This window comes from Melanaphis sacchari, unplaced genomic scaffold, assembly GCF_002803265.2.
Source record: "Melanaphis sacchari strain LSU unplaced genomic scaffold, SCAv2.0 Contig1_pilon_pilon, whole genome shotgun sequence".
Classification (NCBI taxonomy): domain Eukaryota; kingdom Metazoa; phylum Arthropoda; class Insecta; order Hemiptera; family Aphididae; genus Melanaphis; species Melanaphis sacchari.
The window spans coordinates 6,631,137-6,653,010 of record NW_020270976.1 but is presented as its reverse complement, the minus strand read 5'-3'; the positions used below and the strand labels follow the sequence as shown (position 1 = coordinate 6,653,010).

At 24.1% G+C, this 21,874-nt stretch overlaps 1 protein-coding gene across 2 annotated transcripts in view; it reads right to left on the bottom strand.

The window, feature by feature from the left end:
• LOC112593306 (5-hydroxytryptamine receptor) overlaps nucleotides 1-21,874 on the bottom strand; it is a 194,144-nt gene that overhangs the window by 3,834 nt on the left and 168,436 nt on the right. For both annotated transcript variants that reach the window (XM_025337689.1, XM_025337688.1), the window contains exons 5-6: nucleotides 7,767-7,876; nucleotides 998-1,324 (exon numbers count right to left, since the gene is read on the bottom strand). In XM_025337689.1, the coding sequence (XP_025193474.1) occupies nucleotides 998-1,324; nucleotides 7,767-7,876 (437 nt within the window). The remainder of the gene's footprint in view (nucleotides 1-997; nucleotides 1,325-7,766; nucleotides 7,877-21,874) is intronic.

Sequence of the window (21,874 nt, the reverse complement as noted above, 5' to 3'; positions counted from 1 at the left end):
TTGTAAAATAATTTAAAATAAATCAAAGTTGTATAACTGTATTTGTATTATAATAATAGTGTATAATATTTGTGTTATATTAATGTACACTGAGGAATAATATTCAAGTTTAAGCTTGTTGTTTTTTTTTTTTTTTTTTTAGAAAAATTATAATAGTTCGTAATGAATTAAAACTTAAAACTGAAAGAAAAGGAGAAGAGATAAAACGATATAGTTTTACCAATAACAATGATCAGTGGTCAGTGGGAAACTGCCTATATTGGCTCACATAGATTATGCCTATGTGGCTCCATGTTTAAAAATCGATAATGATAGTTTTATTTATTATAGAAGTAAGTAGAGTTATTTTTTGATAAAAATTAAATTTGTTTAATTGGTTTGATGTGATGATTTTGAGACTATTATTTATTCCGTCTTACATTATTGTTTATGTTCTAACTCAAAAGGTTATTTTAATTCGCACCATTTAAATAATACTTCATTATTTCTACATAATAAGTTTTATTAATGCGTTTTGTGTATTATATGTTAGAACATTCAAAATATAAATATTCGCAATATTTTGTGAAAAACAGTGTATTATTTGATTAACATTTAGTAAGTAACACATTGTATGTTGTAATAGTTTAAAATTGTTATTAAAATATTTGGTTTTATTTTTATTTAAAATGCAATTGAAAATAATTCAAAATGATATATTATTTTTTTTTAAGTTTAAACATTCTTGAAATAGTAAACGTGTGTTTCATACAGTTAATTATGTTAACACAAATATTTCGTTTGATAAATGTATAAATACTTTATTTTGAATTTGAAAGTTTTATTTTTATCTTAATTAATTTTGTAATATTTACTTTAAAAGATCTATTTATTTTTATATTAAAATGGAAATTTCTAAAATTGATTATAATAATATAATATATATTTATTATATAGGTATATCAATATTTTCTCACATTGCATTTAATTAATTATATCATATAATAATCGGTCTGACCTTGAATGTTCTATCATAGCATTTCTTTGAGCCCTTCTTCTGCGAATCCTTCTCCTGGCTATCTTAAATATCTTCCAATAAAGAAACAGGATGACTAGTAGAGGCAAGTAAAATGTTGAACATGTGGCAAATATCTGATAGCCAATGTCTTGACTGACCATACATCTCTGTTGAATATTGATACGGTCTAGGTAATCCGGATCCTTCCAGCCAAATTGTGGAGCCAGTGAAACAACTAGTGCTACAAACCACACCACAATAATCATGCCCACTATTCTTCGACCGTTTCTCGTGTGTATATAATCAACATTAGTAACAGCCCAATATCTGAAAAACAAATATCATTAATTTTCATTATTGATGTATTATTATTAAGTAGAGTTTATTAAAAACATATCATACTTTTAGCAAACTGCTAAATAGAAGTAAAATGTTGACAATATTAAATAACAATAGAAGATTAAAAAAGAAATTCTTAGTAAAATATCTGGAAGTAGAACGGTATGGAAAATGTTGATAAAGTGGTAAAATGAGTGAATTGGCTGTATAATTAGATATGAAAATTGTTAAAAATATTAATAATGGAAGGTAGCTATGAATAAGGAAAGAACCATATAAAAAATCTAAAATAGAGTATAAAATAAAGAATACAGATCACGGAGGATCAAAAGTGTGAATCGTATTATTTTATAACTAAAAATAATGTAAGATAATAGCAAAAAATACAAAAAAAAAAAAAAGCTGTAAATAAATTTAAATACTGATAACAAAGAGAAGAAAGAGAGAAATGAAAAAATAAAAATAATATTCATTATGTGAAAAAAAAATATTTAGTGAAAGATATAAAAAAATATAATACGTATTTTTAAGATGAAACAATCAAACTCATAATTTATAGATATCTTAAATTTGATTAATTGTATTATTTTAAAGTTTAAACTTTTAATGATGAAGCGTGACATTAGATATTATATTGAAACAAATGAATTACTTCAGGGCTTACAAAGATTTTAAACAGTAAATATTTTAGTTTTTTTTTTTTTTTTCATATACGTGAGAGTATGAAAAAGGGTGTTAAATTGTTTAATAGGATTTTATACATGAAATGGCAATCTTTAAATATTTTATCAAATGATAATTCCTACTCTTTTTTTTTTTTTTTGGTAAATTAAATGTAATTAAAGCGTCATGGAAGTAGAAATGGGTCCAAGAACAATTTAAGTAAATGTACCTACAAAATTACAAATGATGCAAAGTATTACAATTTAATATTGAGATTTCCACGAAGTAAGTGAGACTTGGGTAGAAATTAAGGGTAGGTATGTATTTTTCGATGACCCTTTTATTGTATATGTTTTTTTTATTTAAATAGCTTTTTCCTACATTTATAATCCTCTTTTCAAACGATGTTCAATAATTACCAGTGAGACTAAAATTATTCAACAGAGATAAATATTCAGTGAACAATGAAAATTCTACAAACATATTCTTTCTACCATACCCTTCCTCGTCGACTATTTTACCACTTATGCTTCTATCCTAATCGCCTTTGTAATCAACATAGAATTTCTCATATTTTTTTCTTTCAGTAAACCTAAATCATTTTGACATGGTTTTTTCTTATTATAGTTTATCATCAGATGTCATCGATTTTAGGTTATTTCATTATAAGTATTCTAGATTATGCGTGAAGTGTACAGGAATTTTTAAGTCTTACAGTATTTTTTTTTTAAATATATTTTTGAGCTGTGAAATTTTCTCAGTTTTTTTTCTATAATTTTATAAACATCTCATATGTATGTTTTGGACAAATTCTATCATTCTTGAGCGCTATTAATATATTTTTTATATGTTTTCCTTCAACCTTTATTTCATGTTAAAAATTATTAGAATATTTAATTCATAATAATATAACTATTATTGTGTGATTCATAGATAGGTTAAGATAAATGTTTTATTTTTATACAATCATTTATATCAATTAGAAATATTTTATAGCTGTTGTATATTTAACAGTATAATACACATAAATTAAGGATTGATGGTAAAATTGATTTTTTTATTAAGATAATAAAGAGTATTGATACTACACACATGCTAAAAATAAATGCAATTAACTAATAAAAACAATAAACAAATAAATAACCCTTAATATTACTTAATTATTAGATTTTAATCAATTATTTGATATTAACGAAACACTAAAGAAGGGAGTAAACTTCAAGTGATTAAAACAAAGATCTTGTCAGATCCAACCCTGAATAAAAATGTGAGAGAATTATTCTTAAACTTCATATAAATTTAAATAAAATCAATAACCTGACATTTTATTATACTGAGATGGTTTAGAAATGTTTATAAAATTCAATATTCATTGCGTTACAATTAAAAATGATAATTTAAAATTTTTACAGAGAAAAATATTCCTGGCAAAGCTTTAATAGTTTATTCAACTTTTGTGTATAATTAAAAATAAACTTTTCAATGATAAATATTTAGAACATAACACACAGTATTCCGCATTAAATATTTATAATACAATCACAAAATAAGCTAAAAATTAAAAAATATTATTGTATTCTACTAAGTTTGTTTTTAATATCTGTCTTTGAATTAACACTTGAGGAAATTTTAGTTAGTTCACAAAAGTGTTTTTAATGAAATGGTCAATTGAATTTATCGCTCTAAATGTATATGATCACTAATTATAATTAATTAAATTTAATGTCAACCTTAATATATTATTAACTTATAAATTTATAGTTTATCTAGGTGTTTCAAAGTGTTTTATCTCATTAACAGTATTATATAACGATAAAAATAAAGTTTTTATAAAAGAACAAAATAATTATTTAATTGTTTATATACAAACAAAAAAATTACTTGTAGTGAATTCCAAATTTAAAGTTAGTATGATTTATATTAATATTAATATCTACCTATCTAATGTATAAATATTAGATGCAAATGTATGATTTTATACTTAGACAGAAAAAATATTTTTTTGAACACGTTTATTATTTATGTACATTTTACAGTGAACAGCAATATTATGGCGGATCGTTGATTTACGATTATAATATTTTATTTTTTATTTATACTCAAGATGGGTGAAATAGAAAGGTTAAGCTAGAATTTTCGTTGTCTCAATCATAAAATATTTATAATTTATAAACGTAAAGAAGAAAAAATATTATTTTTTATTTCCTTTTTTATTTATTATTCGAGAAGATAATAATGGGCCCCACTGAAGTGTATGTAAAATAAAAACTATCCATAGCCCATAGGTTAGGTACCTAATATCAGAATCCAACTATAGATGTTATTTTAGGGGATATTTTTAACCTGAAAAATTACATTTTCACAATGTTGAGTTGTATGAATAGAATAGTTTTAATATAATTTAATGTATTTTTAAAAACTATAAATTACATTTATTTACCAAATATAATTTTTTAAAGTAAATCATGTCATTTATTTTTAGTTTAAAAATTAAGTGCTGTCTTTTAAGTATTAAATCTAAATTTTATTATTTTTAATAATCAAAAAATATAGTAGAGAAATACGGAAAAATGTATCTATGTGAATTGTAGATAATACTTTCATTTTTTAAATATTAAATAACTGTAAATAATAAAATATTAGTTGAATAATTCATTATTTTATTGAATTCTTTTTTTTTTAATAATTTGAAGTTTAAAATAGCTGTAAATTTTTTTTCCAGTTGAAAAATTACCTTTTATATTGATTTAAGATTTAATATTTGAACTATAATGAACTAATTAAAAATTCTATTTGTTATTGACTTATAATATAATTTACTAATTATTAATATTTTATTTTAATTCTTAAGTGTGAAAATATTTCAATTGGCTTTAGAAAATAAATTAAATAGTTGTTATTATTAAATGATTCATACCGTACAAATATTTTAGAATTTTTGGCAAAATAGTAATATTTTATTTAAATTAAATCTTTATCTAGTTGAATGGACATATCTGATTTATGACCTTTTGTGTACAGAAAATGTTTGTAGTAAACTCTTCTGTTATGAATTTTAAGACAATGCGATGTTTCTAAACTTTCAAAAGCTTCTTTTAAGGAGTTTCTTGATTTTAAGTAAAATAACATAAGTAAGATATTATGCGTATGGCAAATGATAAATCATCTATACAGATGGGTATAAAAGATTTGACTCAAGACACAATGTTAATGTTTAAAAATGTATTATGTAGTCATTTATAAATCGCATTCTTTTAGAATTTTCCATACTAGCTAGTTAATTATAATTAATCAGTGATTAATTTAAATAAAATGTATACAATGTGATAGACTTCTTACAGTTAAGTACCTTCTTGTTTATTATCGGAAGTACATGGATAGTAGGAGAAGCTTAAACATTTTAAACAACTTTTTTGAAAATCTGAGCACAGTTGAAGACGATAACATCAATAAAATTATTTTATTTCTCAAACACATTGATATTATGTGTAATCTAATCTAGAAAAACCTATGTATGTATTCATATTATATAGCGTTAATATTAAATAGTTTTGTGAGTTAATAACCTAAGTTGTTGAAGCTGTACCAAAAGTAAAAGGAAAATAATATATACGATATTTTTAATAATTTAAATAAAATAACTAATTGTATAAAATAAACGGAAAAACTGTACTAATTCATTAAGATAAAAGAGTGATTAATTACGATGATAAATGACTAATAACGATATTTTTTTGTTAAATTATAAATTAAATAATTAGTATAATATTTATGTATTGTATATATGTTACTAAAAGTTACTATTTTATTGATTTTAATTAAAATATAAGAACAACTTCAAATATTTTTATAATCATTATTTCTTTATTATAATTGTTATATTTATAGGCTATGTAGATTTTAATAAGCAATTATTATTAGTATTCTTCAGTGTTATAATCTACTGAAATTATCAATCTGATATTTTACATGAAAATTATTATACGTAGGCTGTCCGATAAATAAGGTACAAAGTTTTTTTTGGCGTAAACAATAGACGATATTGGCTTGAAATTTCCAGCATTGATAATATATGTAACAAACAACGTATTCTATGCATCATGACTATTTTACTTTAGTGTTCCGTCGAATACGTAAGTTTAAACATGGAAAACCAATATTTAAGTTTCACAAAAGAAGAAGTTCGCGCCGTCATTCAGTTTTTTAATTTTCAAAATGTTTCTCCGACTGAAATTCATAGAAAATTAACCGAAGTTTATGGCCCGCACGTAATGTCTCGAAAAAGTGTATCGGTTTGGTGTACAAAATTTAATTCAGATCGAGAAAGTGTTGAAGATGAAGCAAGAAATGGTTGACCAATAAGCACGTCCACTGCCGAAACCATTGAGGCGGTCGAAAAATTGTTACGATCGGATAGACGACTTAAAATTAGGGAAATGGCTACACAACTTGATCTACCAAAGACCACTGTACATGAAATTGTCCATGAGAAATTAAATTTTCGTAAGGTTTGTTCACGTTGGGTTCCGAAAATGCTTACACCAGATCCCACATTCAGCGGAAAAGACTAAAGCTTGGCTGGAAAAGTACAAGTGGGAATTATTGCAACATCCACCATATAGTCCTGATCTGGCACCTTCAGATTTTTTTTTGTTCGGTCCGTTAAAAAAAAACACTTAGGAGGAACTCATTTTCAAAATGAAGAGGAGGTAATGAACTCAGTTACAGACTACTTCGATGAAAAATGTGCTGCATAATTCCGAGATAGCATTTTCAAATTATTCCATCGTTGGGAAAAATGCATCAATTTAAATGGTGACTATATCGAAAAATAGCAAAATATGTCTAATTTATTGTGTAGAAGTTTTAAAGTAATAAATTCATTTTTCATTATTCGGTATATTTTTGTACCTTATTTATCGGACAGCCTACGTATATTATTTATAAAATAATTATAATTTAGTCTCTAGTTTCTATAATACCTATTCTTATAAAATATTAATCAATTTTTTTTTTATAGATTTTGAGCGAGCAATTAATAAAGCTATTGGTTTATTTATGAGTTTTTTTTTTCATGATAAATTTAATTTTTTCATGAATATTGTAATAAACTTCTTATAACTAGAAATTCAATTCCAATGATTCTATTTAAGCGGAAAATGTTTCAATATTTTTCAATAAAATAGTGAAAAACTCTGATAAAATAATTGTTTTTCGAATAATAACAATAATAATAATAAAAAACATTATAAATTGGTTGTAAGAAGTAAACTGTAATATTTTATTAATTTATTTGAACCATAATATTATACTTATTTTTATTTTCATAATAAACCAATGAAACTATTTTAATATTTTTCGATAATAGCTTAAATATACACCAATACACTATAATATTATTTTGTGCTCGAGTTGAAACACCACATTACAATACTGAATACCTACGAATAAACCGGGTGAAAATATGTATCACATTAGTGCGCATGATTATATCAATTGATAAATTTAAGTATACTATCGTGATTGTATACATATTATAGGTACTTCCTTTGATAAAGTTAATATTATTATTATTAAGATTTTTAATAAAACATTTTATCAAAAATAACTGCTACTAATATTTTAATCAAATAAATTAATCACATATTAAATTAATTATACGTTTTAAGAAATATAATATTAAATAATTACTTATGCTTCCTTGCCATTTATCTAACTAATATATTATATTATATTATAATTTATTTGTAAGCAAAGTATACGTTACCTATCAACAGCTATTGCAACGAGGTGAAGTATGGAAGCTGTACAACATAGTACATCACTGGAAGTCCACATGTCACATAGTTCTGGACCTAAAATCCATCCTCTGCTTATCTGTAACAATAAAAGTACTTGATATTATAAATATATCATTCAATATAGATAAACGAAGTTCAAAAATGAATAATGTATTGCATATATAGGTACAGGTTCAAAGCAAGTATTTGTGTTTTACGAGTAGGTATATGTTTATTTAATCATAACTATTTCTAAAAATCATGAATAAAATAAAATATATCAATAAATTTTAATCATTTATATGTGATTGTTTTAAATTTTTTTCTAAAAATATTATTGAATAAATCATTTACAGATGGTTTTCTAAAAAAGGAAAAATTTGTAGTAAAATAAGTTACAGAAATTACCAATTTAAATAGTAATCGATTTAAAACAATTCACTTTTGTTGAGTTCAAACATGTTTCAAATGAATAATATATATTCAAGTAGAGTGTAAAAATATATTTAAATTCTAACATAATATTAGTGTTTTATTTGTTCCATACTAGAGTTGGTGAAATTAATACGTTTTACATATACCTAATGACATTAGTTTTATATATTATCTATTTTCAGTAGTAATATAATTTAATTAAAGTAATATAACTGATGTTAGATTAAAATGAATATAAAAATTTATAGTCATTTTTATTTTTTTAACTACGATAATAATTATTGTAGGTCACTAATTTACGATTATTTTCTTTTGAAATTTACTTGTCTTAAAGTATTTTTATTTTACGCATAACTTATAATGGTTACGAGATTGATTAAACAATGGGTATATATTATATTTCTTTCGAGTGTTTTGTTTTTATTGATTTAATGTTGTAAAACTTTCAACCAGAAATAAAATTATAAGTACCTATATATATATATATAAATCTACTGACGAAATATATTCATTAAGGAAAAATGCAATACTATGGCAGAATCGAGTTGCCGTTAAATCCGGACGCTTTGTATTATCGTGTAAACACGGTGAAACTGAATGATTCGGTACAAATCCCAGTATTATTAAAAACAATGAACAACTGATTTGACTTTCCAAACATGTTAATGATTTATTTTTAGCAAAAACTAACTGAAATCTTTTTCTATTCATATCGAGAAACTAATGGATTTTTAAAAGAATTATATTTATTTTTTTCTGCACAGGTGTAATTTTACTAAACTGCATTATTTTTTTAATTAAATTAAACACAATTTCACAATTCCATAAATAATTCCAATTTAATATGGCAAATAAATGTATTGAATTGCTTAATTATTCATTGAGAGTGCACTAATATTAGATACATGTAGTTCCGAGAAAAAATGTTTTATACATATAGTAATAATACATTTTGACCATTTATAGAACATTTTAACCAGCTGCATTATACTATTATACTGCAGTGACATTTCAATAGTTTATTGTAATATTGACTGTTGAAATACAAAATATGCGGAATGTAAAGTTTAAAGTTATACTGGATTAGATTTTATGGTAGGCATATCAATGTTAGAGTATTAGATAACAGTCAATGTAAATTATTTATTATAATATACATGATATTTGAAATTTATCTTAAATAATATCTTATGTTTTGAAATGTAATTGACTAAATACAATTGAAAGAGGACTCTAATAATAATCCTTATATCATAATATTCATTATAATATAGGTAGGTTCTTATGTATAAAATACTTCGATATCGGTTTAAAAACCTGATATTTTAAAGTTTTTTTCTAATGTTTATTTAAGTAGTAACATTTTATTAAAAATATAAACTTGTACAAAATTTATTAATCTGATTTTTAAAATGTATATCATTTACTTTGTAATAACTGATTTGTGAACTTGATATTTTTTTAAATGAAAAACTTAAGCTATTCATTTTCTTAAAATAATTTTAAGTATTATAATTATTCTATTCTTGAACTATTAATGGAAATAAAAATAAAACTTCTACCAAGTCAAAAAAAAAAAAAAAAATTGCTTTGTTAAATATTTAAATTATGTGATAAAACATTTTAGTAAAATATGTGCTTTTCTGAGTTCTAGAAATTTACTTAATTGTAGTATAATAATTTTAAAAAGTCATGTATGAACAATGAACATGTTAAAAAATGTAATTGATATGGACAAACAGTATGTTAAAGATTACAATAAACAGTGGTTTTCCAATCATATATACGTGAAAAAGTTTATGATTCAGACTGGAATATATTGCATACCTTTTTATAATTTTACTGGTCTCTATCAGTCTAATTGTTGCACAATTATGTGGTTTAAAATAAATATGTTTATTTATTTTTGTAAATTTAGTATGTAAATAAATACAATAAATAATTACATTATTCTACTTTTACTGCATTTGTATTTGTTTTAGTACATTTTTATGATTGGTTTATAATTGGTCAATATAAAATATATTTAGGTCTAGCTGAATATTATACTATTTTTAGACTTTTATCATTATATAAAATGTAGATAATGGAAAGAGCAACATAGGTACAAATACACAGAAAACGTAATACTTGAAAACAATTATAATATTATTGTATTATATTGGTTTTCCAACTGTAAACCGTAATGTTCATACTAAAATAGTCGTTAACAAAAAAAAAATAAAATACAACTATAATAGTACTAAATATTTTAAAGTTTACGATAACAATATTATATAATTTGATATTTTATATTTATACTTATCGATTCATTGAATAAATGGTTTTTTGTTTAAGATAAAAATATATATACATTCCATAGCACTAGGAAAATTAAATTCATGGTACATAAATGTTGCATTTGCTTACAAGACCTTGTAAATTTAACGTTTACAGTTGACCTGATTTTAAATTACAAACAGTACTTTTTAATCTAAAAAGTTACGAAACATAAAGTCTTATTAAAAATAATAGTGATATTAATGATCAATATCTATCAAATGGTTTTGCTTTTATAGTTTAAGAGAATTGTTGTCAATATAAACTTAATAATGATAACGATGATAATAAAACGAATCTAGTAGAACGTTTATAAAAGTTATGGGTGTGTCTAGTATTTAATATCTTGTATTTTCGTTATGTTTTTGACGTAATCTTCTAAGAATAATAGAACCTGAAATTAGCTTATTATTATAAAGATTGACGACTCCTATGAAACCAATTTCCTTTGGAATCCTTCAATCTTATTTCTGAGGAAATTGCATTTCACGAACACTCTATTCGAAAAAAAGAAATCATTTACTATTGGGTAAAATTTTATATATATATATATATTTATAAAATACAATTTCAATTTTTATAATTTTTATTTCAGTATTATTATTTGATTTGACGCTAGAATATAAAAAAGTAGCTCACTATTGCTTCACTTCAGTGTGAAATAACAAGTTTCTAAGCTAATAAAAAGCTGACAAAGGCTCTTGAAAAATAGAAGCAACGAAGACAAAATTTAATTAAGCGTACCGTTTTAATAATGTAACTCAATACTTTAAACATATTTCCTTCATTAGTTGGTTTGAATAACTGCTTGTAGGGGTGACGTATAATTTATATTTTACGACTTTTAGCCTGTTCTTTGTTCATCGTATAGCTTATGAATAATATACCTGCAGTTTCCTCTACGAGTGTGTAGCAATGTGTAAGCTGCATACATATATTCCAACTGCTACAAAATAAATATTATCACTGTGCTTATAATTTTATAGTTTTGTATAGAAGTGTAAAATGTTTGTTTATTGTAAAATAAAATATGTTTGAACAATTTAAGGTTAGTAATGATATTAAATTAACGTATTTTATTTTTCGATTTATTTCAGGTTAATTTAATTTTGGATTCCAACCGAATGAAGCCAAAAATGTTTTGTTTTGTTCTGTTAACACATTTTTCAGACAAAATAGTTGCTCAAAAAGTTTTATTTAGTACGCTAATTGACGAAAAGTAGCTTAAAGATGATATTTTTATGAGGATAATTTTTAATTTGTATCAAATTTTCAATAATATTTCTTCAAAAACGTAGAAATTATTTTTAATTTAATTTTCGGGATATTCGACATCACTCAAATATCTTGAGCCCAGACGTTTTCGAAACGAGATGATTTTCTAGCAATACGCTACCTATGTTAATCCTTATACCATTATTCATTATAGTTATTACGATATGTTATGTGATATTCTATGCTATAAATCTAACGTTCTTGGACTCATCTCAAAACATAAATAGGTTTATTTAATGAATTTACAAATTCACTTAATTGTAATTTATTATACTATAAATAATAATTTATTTATACGAGTATAGTTATAAGTAAATGATACCATTATGTTTTACATAAATATTTAAAGTTCCAATACCAAAAAAAAAAAAAAACAATATATTATTTTAATAACATAAAAATATTAAGCAATAATGCCTAGGAAAAAAAATTGCTTCGTATTTTCTGATCTATAACCAAATAACATAAAATATAAATTTAATTCAAATCTACTTTCTTGTGAATTTTACTGATTGTTTCGTAGTTTTTAGTTATTTTTTGAAATATCACGACTACTTAGAAATTCCATAAATGACCTCTTAAAATTACCATTTGTGTCCAAATACAAAGGAATATTTGAAACTTTATTATGACATTGAAGTACTATATGAAAGTTAACAAAAGTACTAAATAAAAACAAACAATAGGTAATTTTATTGTAATATTGTTATTATTGATTTGCTCCAAATATAAAATTCGGTAATTTTTTTTAAAGTTATTTATTCAATATAAAAAAAATAAATAAACAAATCCAATACAAATAATTGTAATTATTTTCAAAAAAAAAAAAAAAAAACAACTAATACAAATATATTACAATACATAATAAATAAAAACTTTTTTTTTTTTACTAACATGAAGGTTTTAATTGTTTGTTATACGCAAGTAATCCGTACATATAATGAATAGAGGCAATTTAACTGCTTTGTTTTATTTTTATGGTGTATATAATTATATTTTTTAATAATATTGAAATTAGTTTTGTATTCGTATGTTTTATAAATAAAACGATTCAATATATATATTTCTAATGAATATATCAATGGATATATCATAAAAATATTTGAATACATTTATTAATTATTAAATTTGAATACCTAATATCAATAATTATGATTGCTTGTCTTATTTTTTAATCAGTAATAGTATGCGGGTATATATCAATTTTATGAGTTTAAAAAATACAATATATTCAAAAATGCATTAAAGATTGTACAAATATAAAGTATATATTTGATTAATCATATCACAATGAATGGTCCGTAAAGCAAGTAGTAAATAATTTTGAAGTTTTTTAAAAATTATATTAACAGTGTAATAATTATTAAAGTTTAACAGATTTATTTTCAATCAAATTTGATAGTTGTATTTAAATCGTTTCTATGTAGTACAGTGAAACTTAACGAAATTTTCTATTTATCATTAAACAATTTCGTAAACTATAACCAAATTTATACTATTTAACAAATTTCATTATAATGTGATATTATTTTGTTGCCCGTCGAGACTTCGTAATACAGAAATTTTATTGTATTTTAAGTTAAATGTAAAGAGTAAAAGACATACTCACAGGAAATTAACATAGGATTATTGCTTTCAAAAATAATGTGAAAAATATAGTTGCAAAGAATTCACAGTTAAAATTATACTATATCATATTATTAAAAATATATCATTAACGTAGAATTTTAAGTGCGAAAAAAATGATCGTTTTAAAACTAATTTTTAACAGCATTTTTCCTTAATAATCAATTATCTTAGTAATTTTAATTAATCAGCAAATCATTACGGATTGTTAATACAATTATTTACATCATACGCACTACCAGTGACGTGATTTCCAGTTGGTTTTTGGATGGTTACTACAAATATTGATGAAAATCGAAACGATTTTTTCACTTTAGAGCATTATAGTTTGTACTCTGCCAAGGAAGTAGTAGAGGTTTATTTGAATCATATAATTTATTTCGAATATTTTATTAATTTAAATGTTAATTTTAGTGTTGAATAAATTCATAATACAACCATATGAAATTGGTGGTTTTTTCTTTAAATTTTTATACTAATTACCGTACATTTTTTCGATGTGTTAATATTTATTTATTATTGTGGTTTTTTTTTTCGAAGGGTGGTGCCATTTTTAGAGTTTGGTTGTCTTTAGATTGACAATTTGATCGAATGTGACAGTGTGAAGTTCTTAAATCGTTACTGTAAAGTATATTCTAATATATTATACATGACATAATGCTTTGACGACGGTATGCCTGAAGTATGTTGCCTATATTCAAGCATTTTTTTTGGCACGATCAGATCAAAAATACAGTAGTGGTTGTTGACATTTGAGTAAATGTCGTTTTCAAACTATATTGGTGGTTAAAATTATTCTTACAGTAGTGACGGCTTGCTTTAATTCCCTCTTTGTCTCTCTCTTTCACTCACTATTTAATAAAATATATTATATTATAGTAGTTGACAATACTGTTCAAGAATAATGATGTTTCACACTCACCTGTACCTAGTTTACACATATAACAGCGTTCGGTTCAATTATTATATTTCCCTGAAGTGATGATGGATTTTATACGCAAGTTTTTCTACTTTTTTCATCGACATTGACGGGCGTCTTGGACTTTTTATTTCCCTATGAATAGTTTAACGAATTTTGTTTCTCTCTTACACGCTTGTCGGCATGTGTTGTCGGCCAGAAAAGTTTTGGTAATTTATTCTACTTGATTGACATGATAATATTATATTAATTTGAACTTCAGAAAATTCACGGTAGTTTTCTCTCTTTCCCGAAATCGAATGACAAACATTTTATAGTCTATGATGTTATTGACGGCGGTGTTGGTGCGTGATATAGCTACGTGCAAGTGACTTGGTGTGGATAATCGAATTTAGTAGAGTTTGGACAATTACTTTCTACGATATTCAAAGAATTCGGATTCTCTGTGATTGTCGTGTGAATGTTGCTTTGTTATCTCGAAAAACGTTTTATATGGGTCTACTAGATCTCTGCAGTATTTAATTCAAAATTTTTAAAAATATATAAGATTATGCCAAGCTTTAAAATAATTCAAATAAGTATTTAAGAAATGTGTTACTAATTAATAACTATATTTTTTATCGTAATAGGACTTGAAAGTAATTGGAAATTATGCCATAAACTTAAATATTTATCTCATTTGTTAAAACTATTAGAACACATTTATTTTTCTAATATTTTGGTTGAACTTTTAAAATATATAGGTACTTTGTTTCGTATAGGTATAACAGGTACACTGCAGTAGTGTGTATACACGCTATACAGCAATAAAGTAAAATGAATATTCATAGTAAAATGTAGGGAATATAAATTTAAATGATGTTACTGGATTCCTATAATATATCTAAATTTTGGAAAAACTGTTTTTCACTACAGAAAATTCAAAGTATACATTTTACTCTAGTATTATTTTATACAAATAAAACAACAGACAAGATTAATGAAAACAAATTCGAGACTTGACTAAAAAAGCTTGTAATAATATACATCAGGTTCCATGATATGTAATAAATTCATAATGTAATATTAAAATATATGATGATAAATACTATTATTAAAATTAATAGAGTTGTATCATTGATGATACAAACTCAAATTTAATTTTAAAATATTTTTAATAAAAAAAGGAAAAAAAGTTTTAATTTGTCTATTGTAAAACTAAATTAAATATGAGTGTACAATTTAATGAATAGTTTTAATTTTGACTTTATAATTTTTGTTTTGGTGTAATGAGAAATGGAAATAAAATGATTGTGAATTGTTAGTTAAATATATATATATAACACAAAATATGGTTTTATAAATTAAGAAAATATAAAAAGTGTGTTTATATTTAATACAAAATGTATTTTACAAAAAATAAAATAAAAGTTTCACTTACACGCTTGAAACAGTATATAATATTATTTATTATTTAAAATATTTAGTCATTTCTATGACTTTTACTAAATAGCTAAATAATTTTAAAGTTAATACATGTCCAAATGACCTAATGTATTGAAATGTACAAATATGCATTGTTAGTTGAAAATTCTCAAATTCGCATTTTTCTTATGCAATGTATATTGTACGTATTATTATATATTATATTATTATAAATAATGCTAGTTAACACATTTATGTTAATTAAATGTAACTTTTTACTATATAATCTACATTCTTAAATTATTTAAACATTTAACTCTGTTAAATTTACTTCATCTAAATAGTGTATAAAATATAATTTTGGGTAACTAACAGTAAAGTAATTCATTTTTTTCGCTTATATTAATATACTCTATGGTTATAAAAGACGATTACGATAAAAGGAGTTCTTTAAAACGGGCGTGAACTTTTTTCCCAGAAATTGTCTTTTTATAGAATCCATACAAATTATAAGCTCGATATAGCTTTAATGAATTAAAAAAACTTATATTATTACCTAATTTGTCATTTTAAGTGACATCAAAAAATGTATTTTATAGTATAGGCAGAAAAATTGTTTAATTTATTATAATATTATGTAACAAGAAACACTATGAATATTTAGTTAAAAAATATTTTTTATAATGATTTTAATCTTATAAAAACCATAATTGAATCGGAGACTTACCAATAGCTTCTTAATATATAAAAAAAAAAAATGTTTATATTTATTGTAAATGCTATAAGCAAAATATAGGTCACACTGTATTGCTGGATGATATTATGTCGTTTTTATTTTAAAGTTATTGTTCTAATGAGAATTAAAAATAATTATAGTAAGTTGGTTAATCTAAAAAAAACGCTTTGCATAAATTATATACTTTATCAATTGCATTGTACATATTTTTTCAACATTTCTCAATTAAATTTAGATAAATTTGATAAAGTTTATAATATCTAATCAGCGATCAATCAGATACATTATTGTTATATTTAACAATGAATAATTTTCAACTATATTACTATAGTTATTGTTTGTATCAGTATTTTGAATTCTTCCATGTTAAACTGTTAAAATAATCATAGAGCTATAATATTTACAATTATATATTTAATGAAAATACAGTAAGTAGGTACTGTTTATATTGTTGATTATACTAGTTATTAAATAATGAATCACTTTAAAATTTAACGTTAAAAACAAAAATCGTACATTAACACTTAGTAGAGTTGACTTTAACTATATTGTTTATTTTATGGTGTGTAAATTACGTTCTTATAATAGTGTTCAACAGATAAAAAAGAAGGTAAATTTAGATTGCGGAATAGTTTTTTGAAGATAATTTAACCTGTTCAATGTGTGTTTGTAATGGAATGATATCACTTGTTTGTATAATTTTTCCATTGAATATTTTATGCAATTATTAGTTTGTACGACGAAATTATTCATACATCACTGTAATATGTAGAAAACACGAATACGTGTGGTACGTATCTCATACAATTTTTTAGTCTGACACTACATGCCTTATTTTAATATACGGGTTTGCACAGCGGGCGGTTCATTATTATTATATACGATTATGTGTGGTTGTAGACGGTTTTTAATTTAGTAAAGTTTATCGTGGCTATTTTAAACTGGGACTTAATACGTACCTATACAGTAATATTAAAACCCAAAAAGTATACGCTCGACACCCTATGGTTTATTTGATAAATGAGTGGTGTGCAGTTTGAACATTTTAAATTAAAAAAATATAAATCTACGGGAAAATATTCGCATTTTAAATATACCACTATTTTTTAGTGTAATATTGTTTGCACGAGATGTAAGAGTAACAAAAAAAAAAAAAAACCAATAGAAGTACAAACGATGAAAACGATATAATATTGTATACCTATACTGCAGTATAAGTTATAACAATATGTTAATATGACTGTTTTAAATTTAAACGCACATAGAGATTTTGTGAAATTCTTTGAATATGGGTTGTGAAACAAATGAAAATACAAAATGAATAATCGTCGTGCGTTATAGTTATTCCACATTATACGTTCTGAAATATAATATAATATTACCTATACACTTACCTAGTATGGTATACCTACACAATATGTAGACGACAATAATTATATACAAGCGGTGAGCGGGTGAATTTGGATTCGTTTGGCGGTCATACAGTATAACATCACAAAAATGGTCAAGTGAACCTATATGATATAATATGTAGGTACCTATAACAAAGCAGCGCACGTGGTGCGGTAATGGGTACGACGTATGTATGGCGATGGTTGACATTTTGCTCTGGCGTCGGTACACCGCAATACGAGTAATTTGGACTGTTGACGGACGAGAACATTTTTGAGACCAATAAAAACGAGAATAAGAACTTTTGCACCGAGTGAAGCCATTTCCGAACGCTTAGCGCCTCTGCCCGACACATGTTTTTAATACCTAGTCGTACACTCGTACGCAATGTTATTATATTTGCACAACTAAGTCCAAACTTGTAGAAGTAGATGTAAGTACACGTCTATAGTACGTACCTCATATTATGCTGGGTTTGTGTGCACGTATAAACTATATATATATATATATACAAGCGCATGACATACATATATTATTATCTATACAATATGTGTATGTGCGTATAAATGCTGTCGTATTCGCCCACTGGCCGCAGGCCCACGAGGCGGTTACGCCTTTTTCGTCGACTACGCAATATTCCGAGTAAAATTTGTGACAATTGTCGGACGTCAGTCACACGTAGACACACACACATACACACATACACACATACTTGGTTGGCATGTGTTTAAATGGGTTACATAACTGTGCTATGTGTGCGAGCGTAATTAAAATCCAAAGTCGACATACCCCTTAAAAAAAGAAAGGGTGCCTCCCCGTTCACCCCAATTCTTGGAATACCTATGATATGCTATAATATGTACCTACCTACCTTCACCTGCACGGCCGATCGTCTCATTAATCTTTTGTGTTGCTCGCGTGTCGAACCCTATCGTCCAAAAATACGTGTGGCGGTCGCGGTGACGGTGATTTTGTGTCGGGAGAGAGGAAAAGGGCAGTGAGCCTGCGAGAAACACTATTGGTATATACATACTCGAACGCCAAACACATAACAGAAATATTAACAACCACCGCGTATGTTCATTAATCAGCCGATCGACTTATGTATACGGCTAAAATACTATATACAGTGTAAGCTATGCCTATACGTCGTATATTATACATATAGGTACATAAATATAAATATACGAAACGTACACACATCTATATAATATATAAATGTCGTACTATTTTTTGGAAAAGGTTAATGTCAACTATTGTGAAATACGCAACATCAGTTTGCACAGTGTCAATATTGATCTACAGCAGCCGCTGCCGTCGTCGGTTATTCGATACACGTGCAATATGTTATAGGTCTATATACAGTATTATATACGATATATCTTATGTATGTGTGGAGGTGGACGTACATTAAACAGACGTATATTTATGCATAGTATGCATAGTGTGTTTAAAGTTTGTGACCTTACACACTCGAATTGAATACCACAGTCGTACACGTACGTATACATAATATGTACATAAAATATAAACGTACCTACCTATATAATACATATTATTTTACATACGATGTGCGTCGCGACCGCGTCTAATATTACAATATTATTTTTGCACGTCAAAAAAAAAAAAACTATAGGTACGAGTTAAAATATTGATTAAAATTGTTTTTTTTTTTCATTTTACAATGACTAAAAGTACAATACGAATTGATTTGTTTTATCTATTAATCGTCAATATTATGTTCGACTTATAAAATTTTTATCGCATTGTTTTTTTTTTTTTTTAAAATATTTTGACATCTGATATCGTATAGTGATCGGATAAAATGTCAAATTAACTGAAGAGACAGACAATAATTAACATAACTGTTCAAAAATAAAATTTCAATAAAATCAATTATACATCTGCCAGTGAGCGTTTATTTCAAACTCTGATAATAAAATATATGAATGTAAATATTATTGTGTGCGAGGCACCATGTATTAATTTACCAATTTGATTAAACAATATATTATATAATAAAATAAATGTAAATTTGCCGTTCAATAATGACAGTTACCGTCTTTCTCTTCTTAAAACAAGGTTTTTTTGTTATAATTAAATAATTTGAAACATAAAACAATAATATATTATTAATTATTATAAATATTAAATTAACCTTAATTCATCATATAGAAAAAAAAAACCAGTCAATATTTAACTTATTACTTAAAAAAACAATATTTTTTAAAACGGTAGAAGTTCAAATGTATAAATGTCGTAATTTAGTACCTACGTTTATTATATTATATATTATAACAATTTAATGAAACACACAATTTAAAATTATAATATATAATTAGAAAATCTAATTTGTTTTAATCATTATTATTATTAAAAGCATAGAAAAAATAGTGTAATCATAGTAAAATAAAACTTTATAAATAATATTGTGCTGTGTATGCATACTATACATAGAATATCATAAAATTAATTTTGAAAGACTTATTGGTTTTAAACGTTTAGTTTTGATTAAGTTTTAAATTTAATTATTTCACCGTCTCGTTTATTTTAAATTATTCTAATATATACTTTGTTATTTAGTACGATTATATTATAATATAATATTTAATATTTTATAATCATATTTTTTAGTGTTGATGACATTTATTAAAATAGAAAATAATTCTTTAATATCAACTTAAATATATTTTTTGATAAGAATGTGAATTTAATTGGTACATTAAGGGTTAAAAAAATCCTATACTTTTCTTAGCAATTAAAGAAAGAAATACACATCATTGTGAATTCACCCAGCTCAGAATTGAAAATCAAAGTTTTGATTTTGTTGTTATTCAAAGAAGAATAACGGTATATAAGAGATGTATGTAATTTTCATCAAATGTTTATATTAGTAATATCTATGTAAGATATACTTTTTTAAATATTTGATTACTTTTAAGCAGGGTTTGAAAAAAAAGTTTTTTTTTTAAATAATACAAAACAAATGTTGTGTTTTATTTTAAACGTTTATTTAAATGTTTTTTTTTTGTCATGTTCAAAACATGTTTAAAAAAAATATATAACATTTTTTTTTTTAATTCATAATAATGCTTTGTTTCAAACGTAATGTATAGGTATATCATAAAAAATCATAGTTGTCATATTATCTACATCACGTTTATTTATTTCGTTTATGATTTTTTTTTCAAACGTTTCTGTATAAAATGTTTTAAAAAATATCCCCTGTACAAACGTATTAATACAATATGTTTAAAACACATTCTAATTTTAATTTTAAACTATTAATAGACATTTGGAATCGTCGATTTTTTTTTTTTCGTAAATTTAATACAAGGTCATAAGAGTTTTGCTTATAAAATTATAAAAAAAAAGTTGAGTGTAATTTCATTAATATTTTTTATGAATGTCTGTAGTCGGTATTTACACAAGTTAATAATCATAATAATATTAATATAATTATATTATGAGTTATGACTTATGAATACATACTACTCGACAATTGTGTTGTAACAATCAATGATTTTGACAATAATTAATTTAATCTACTTTATTACTAATAATATTAAAATAAATAAAATTACTATATTATCATTATAAGTATATAATAAAATATACTTATGTTGTCAGATCGTTTCTTTTCAGAACCGTTTTTCAAATATTATAGTATGTATTGATTTAATATTGAATTCATATTTAACATATCCATGATGACTAATCAATAACAAGGTACACTCGACACTTACAAGCAGATAAGATGAGATGTATATACTTGTTTACTTTTTATTTTTATTTTATACACATTATAATATAACTGTATAAATTTGCACTAAAATGTTATCACCATCCTCAAAAATATCTTTCTGTACATAAATTAATAATATAATATTTAAATATATATTTGTACGATATATATATATATAATACGTATACAACAAACCTATACCTGTTCGTATTGTAACAGGTCTGTTATAATTTTTCCTATCAAT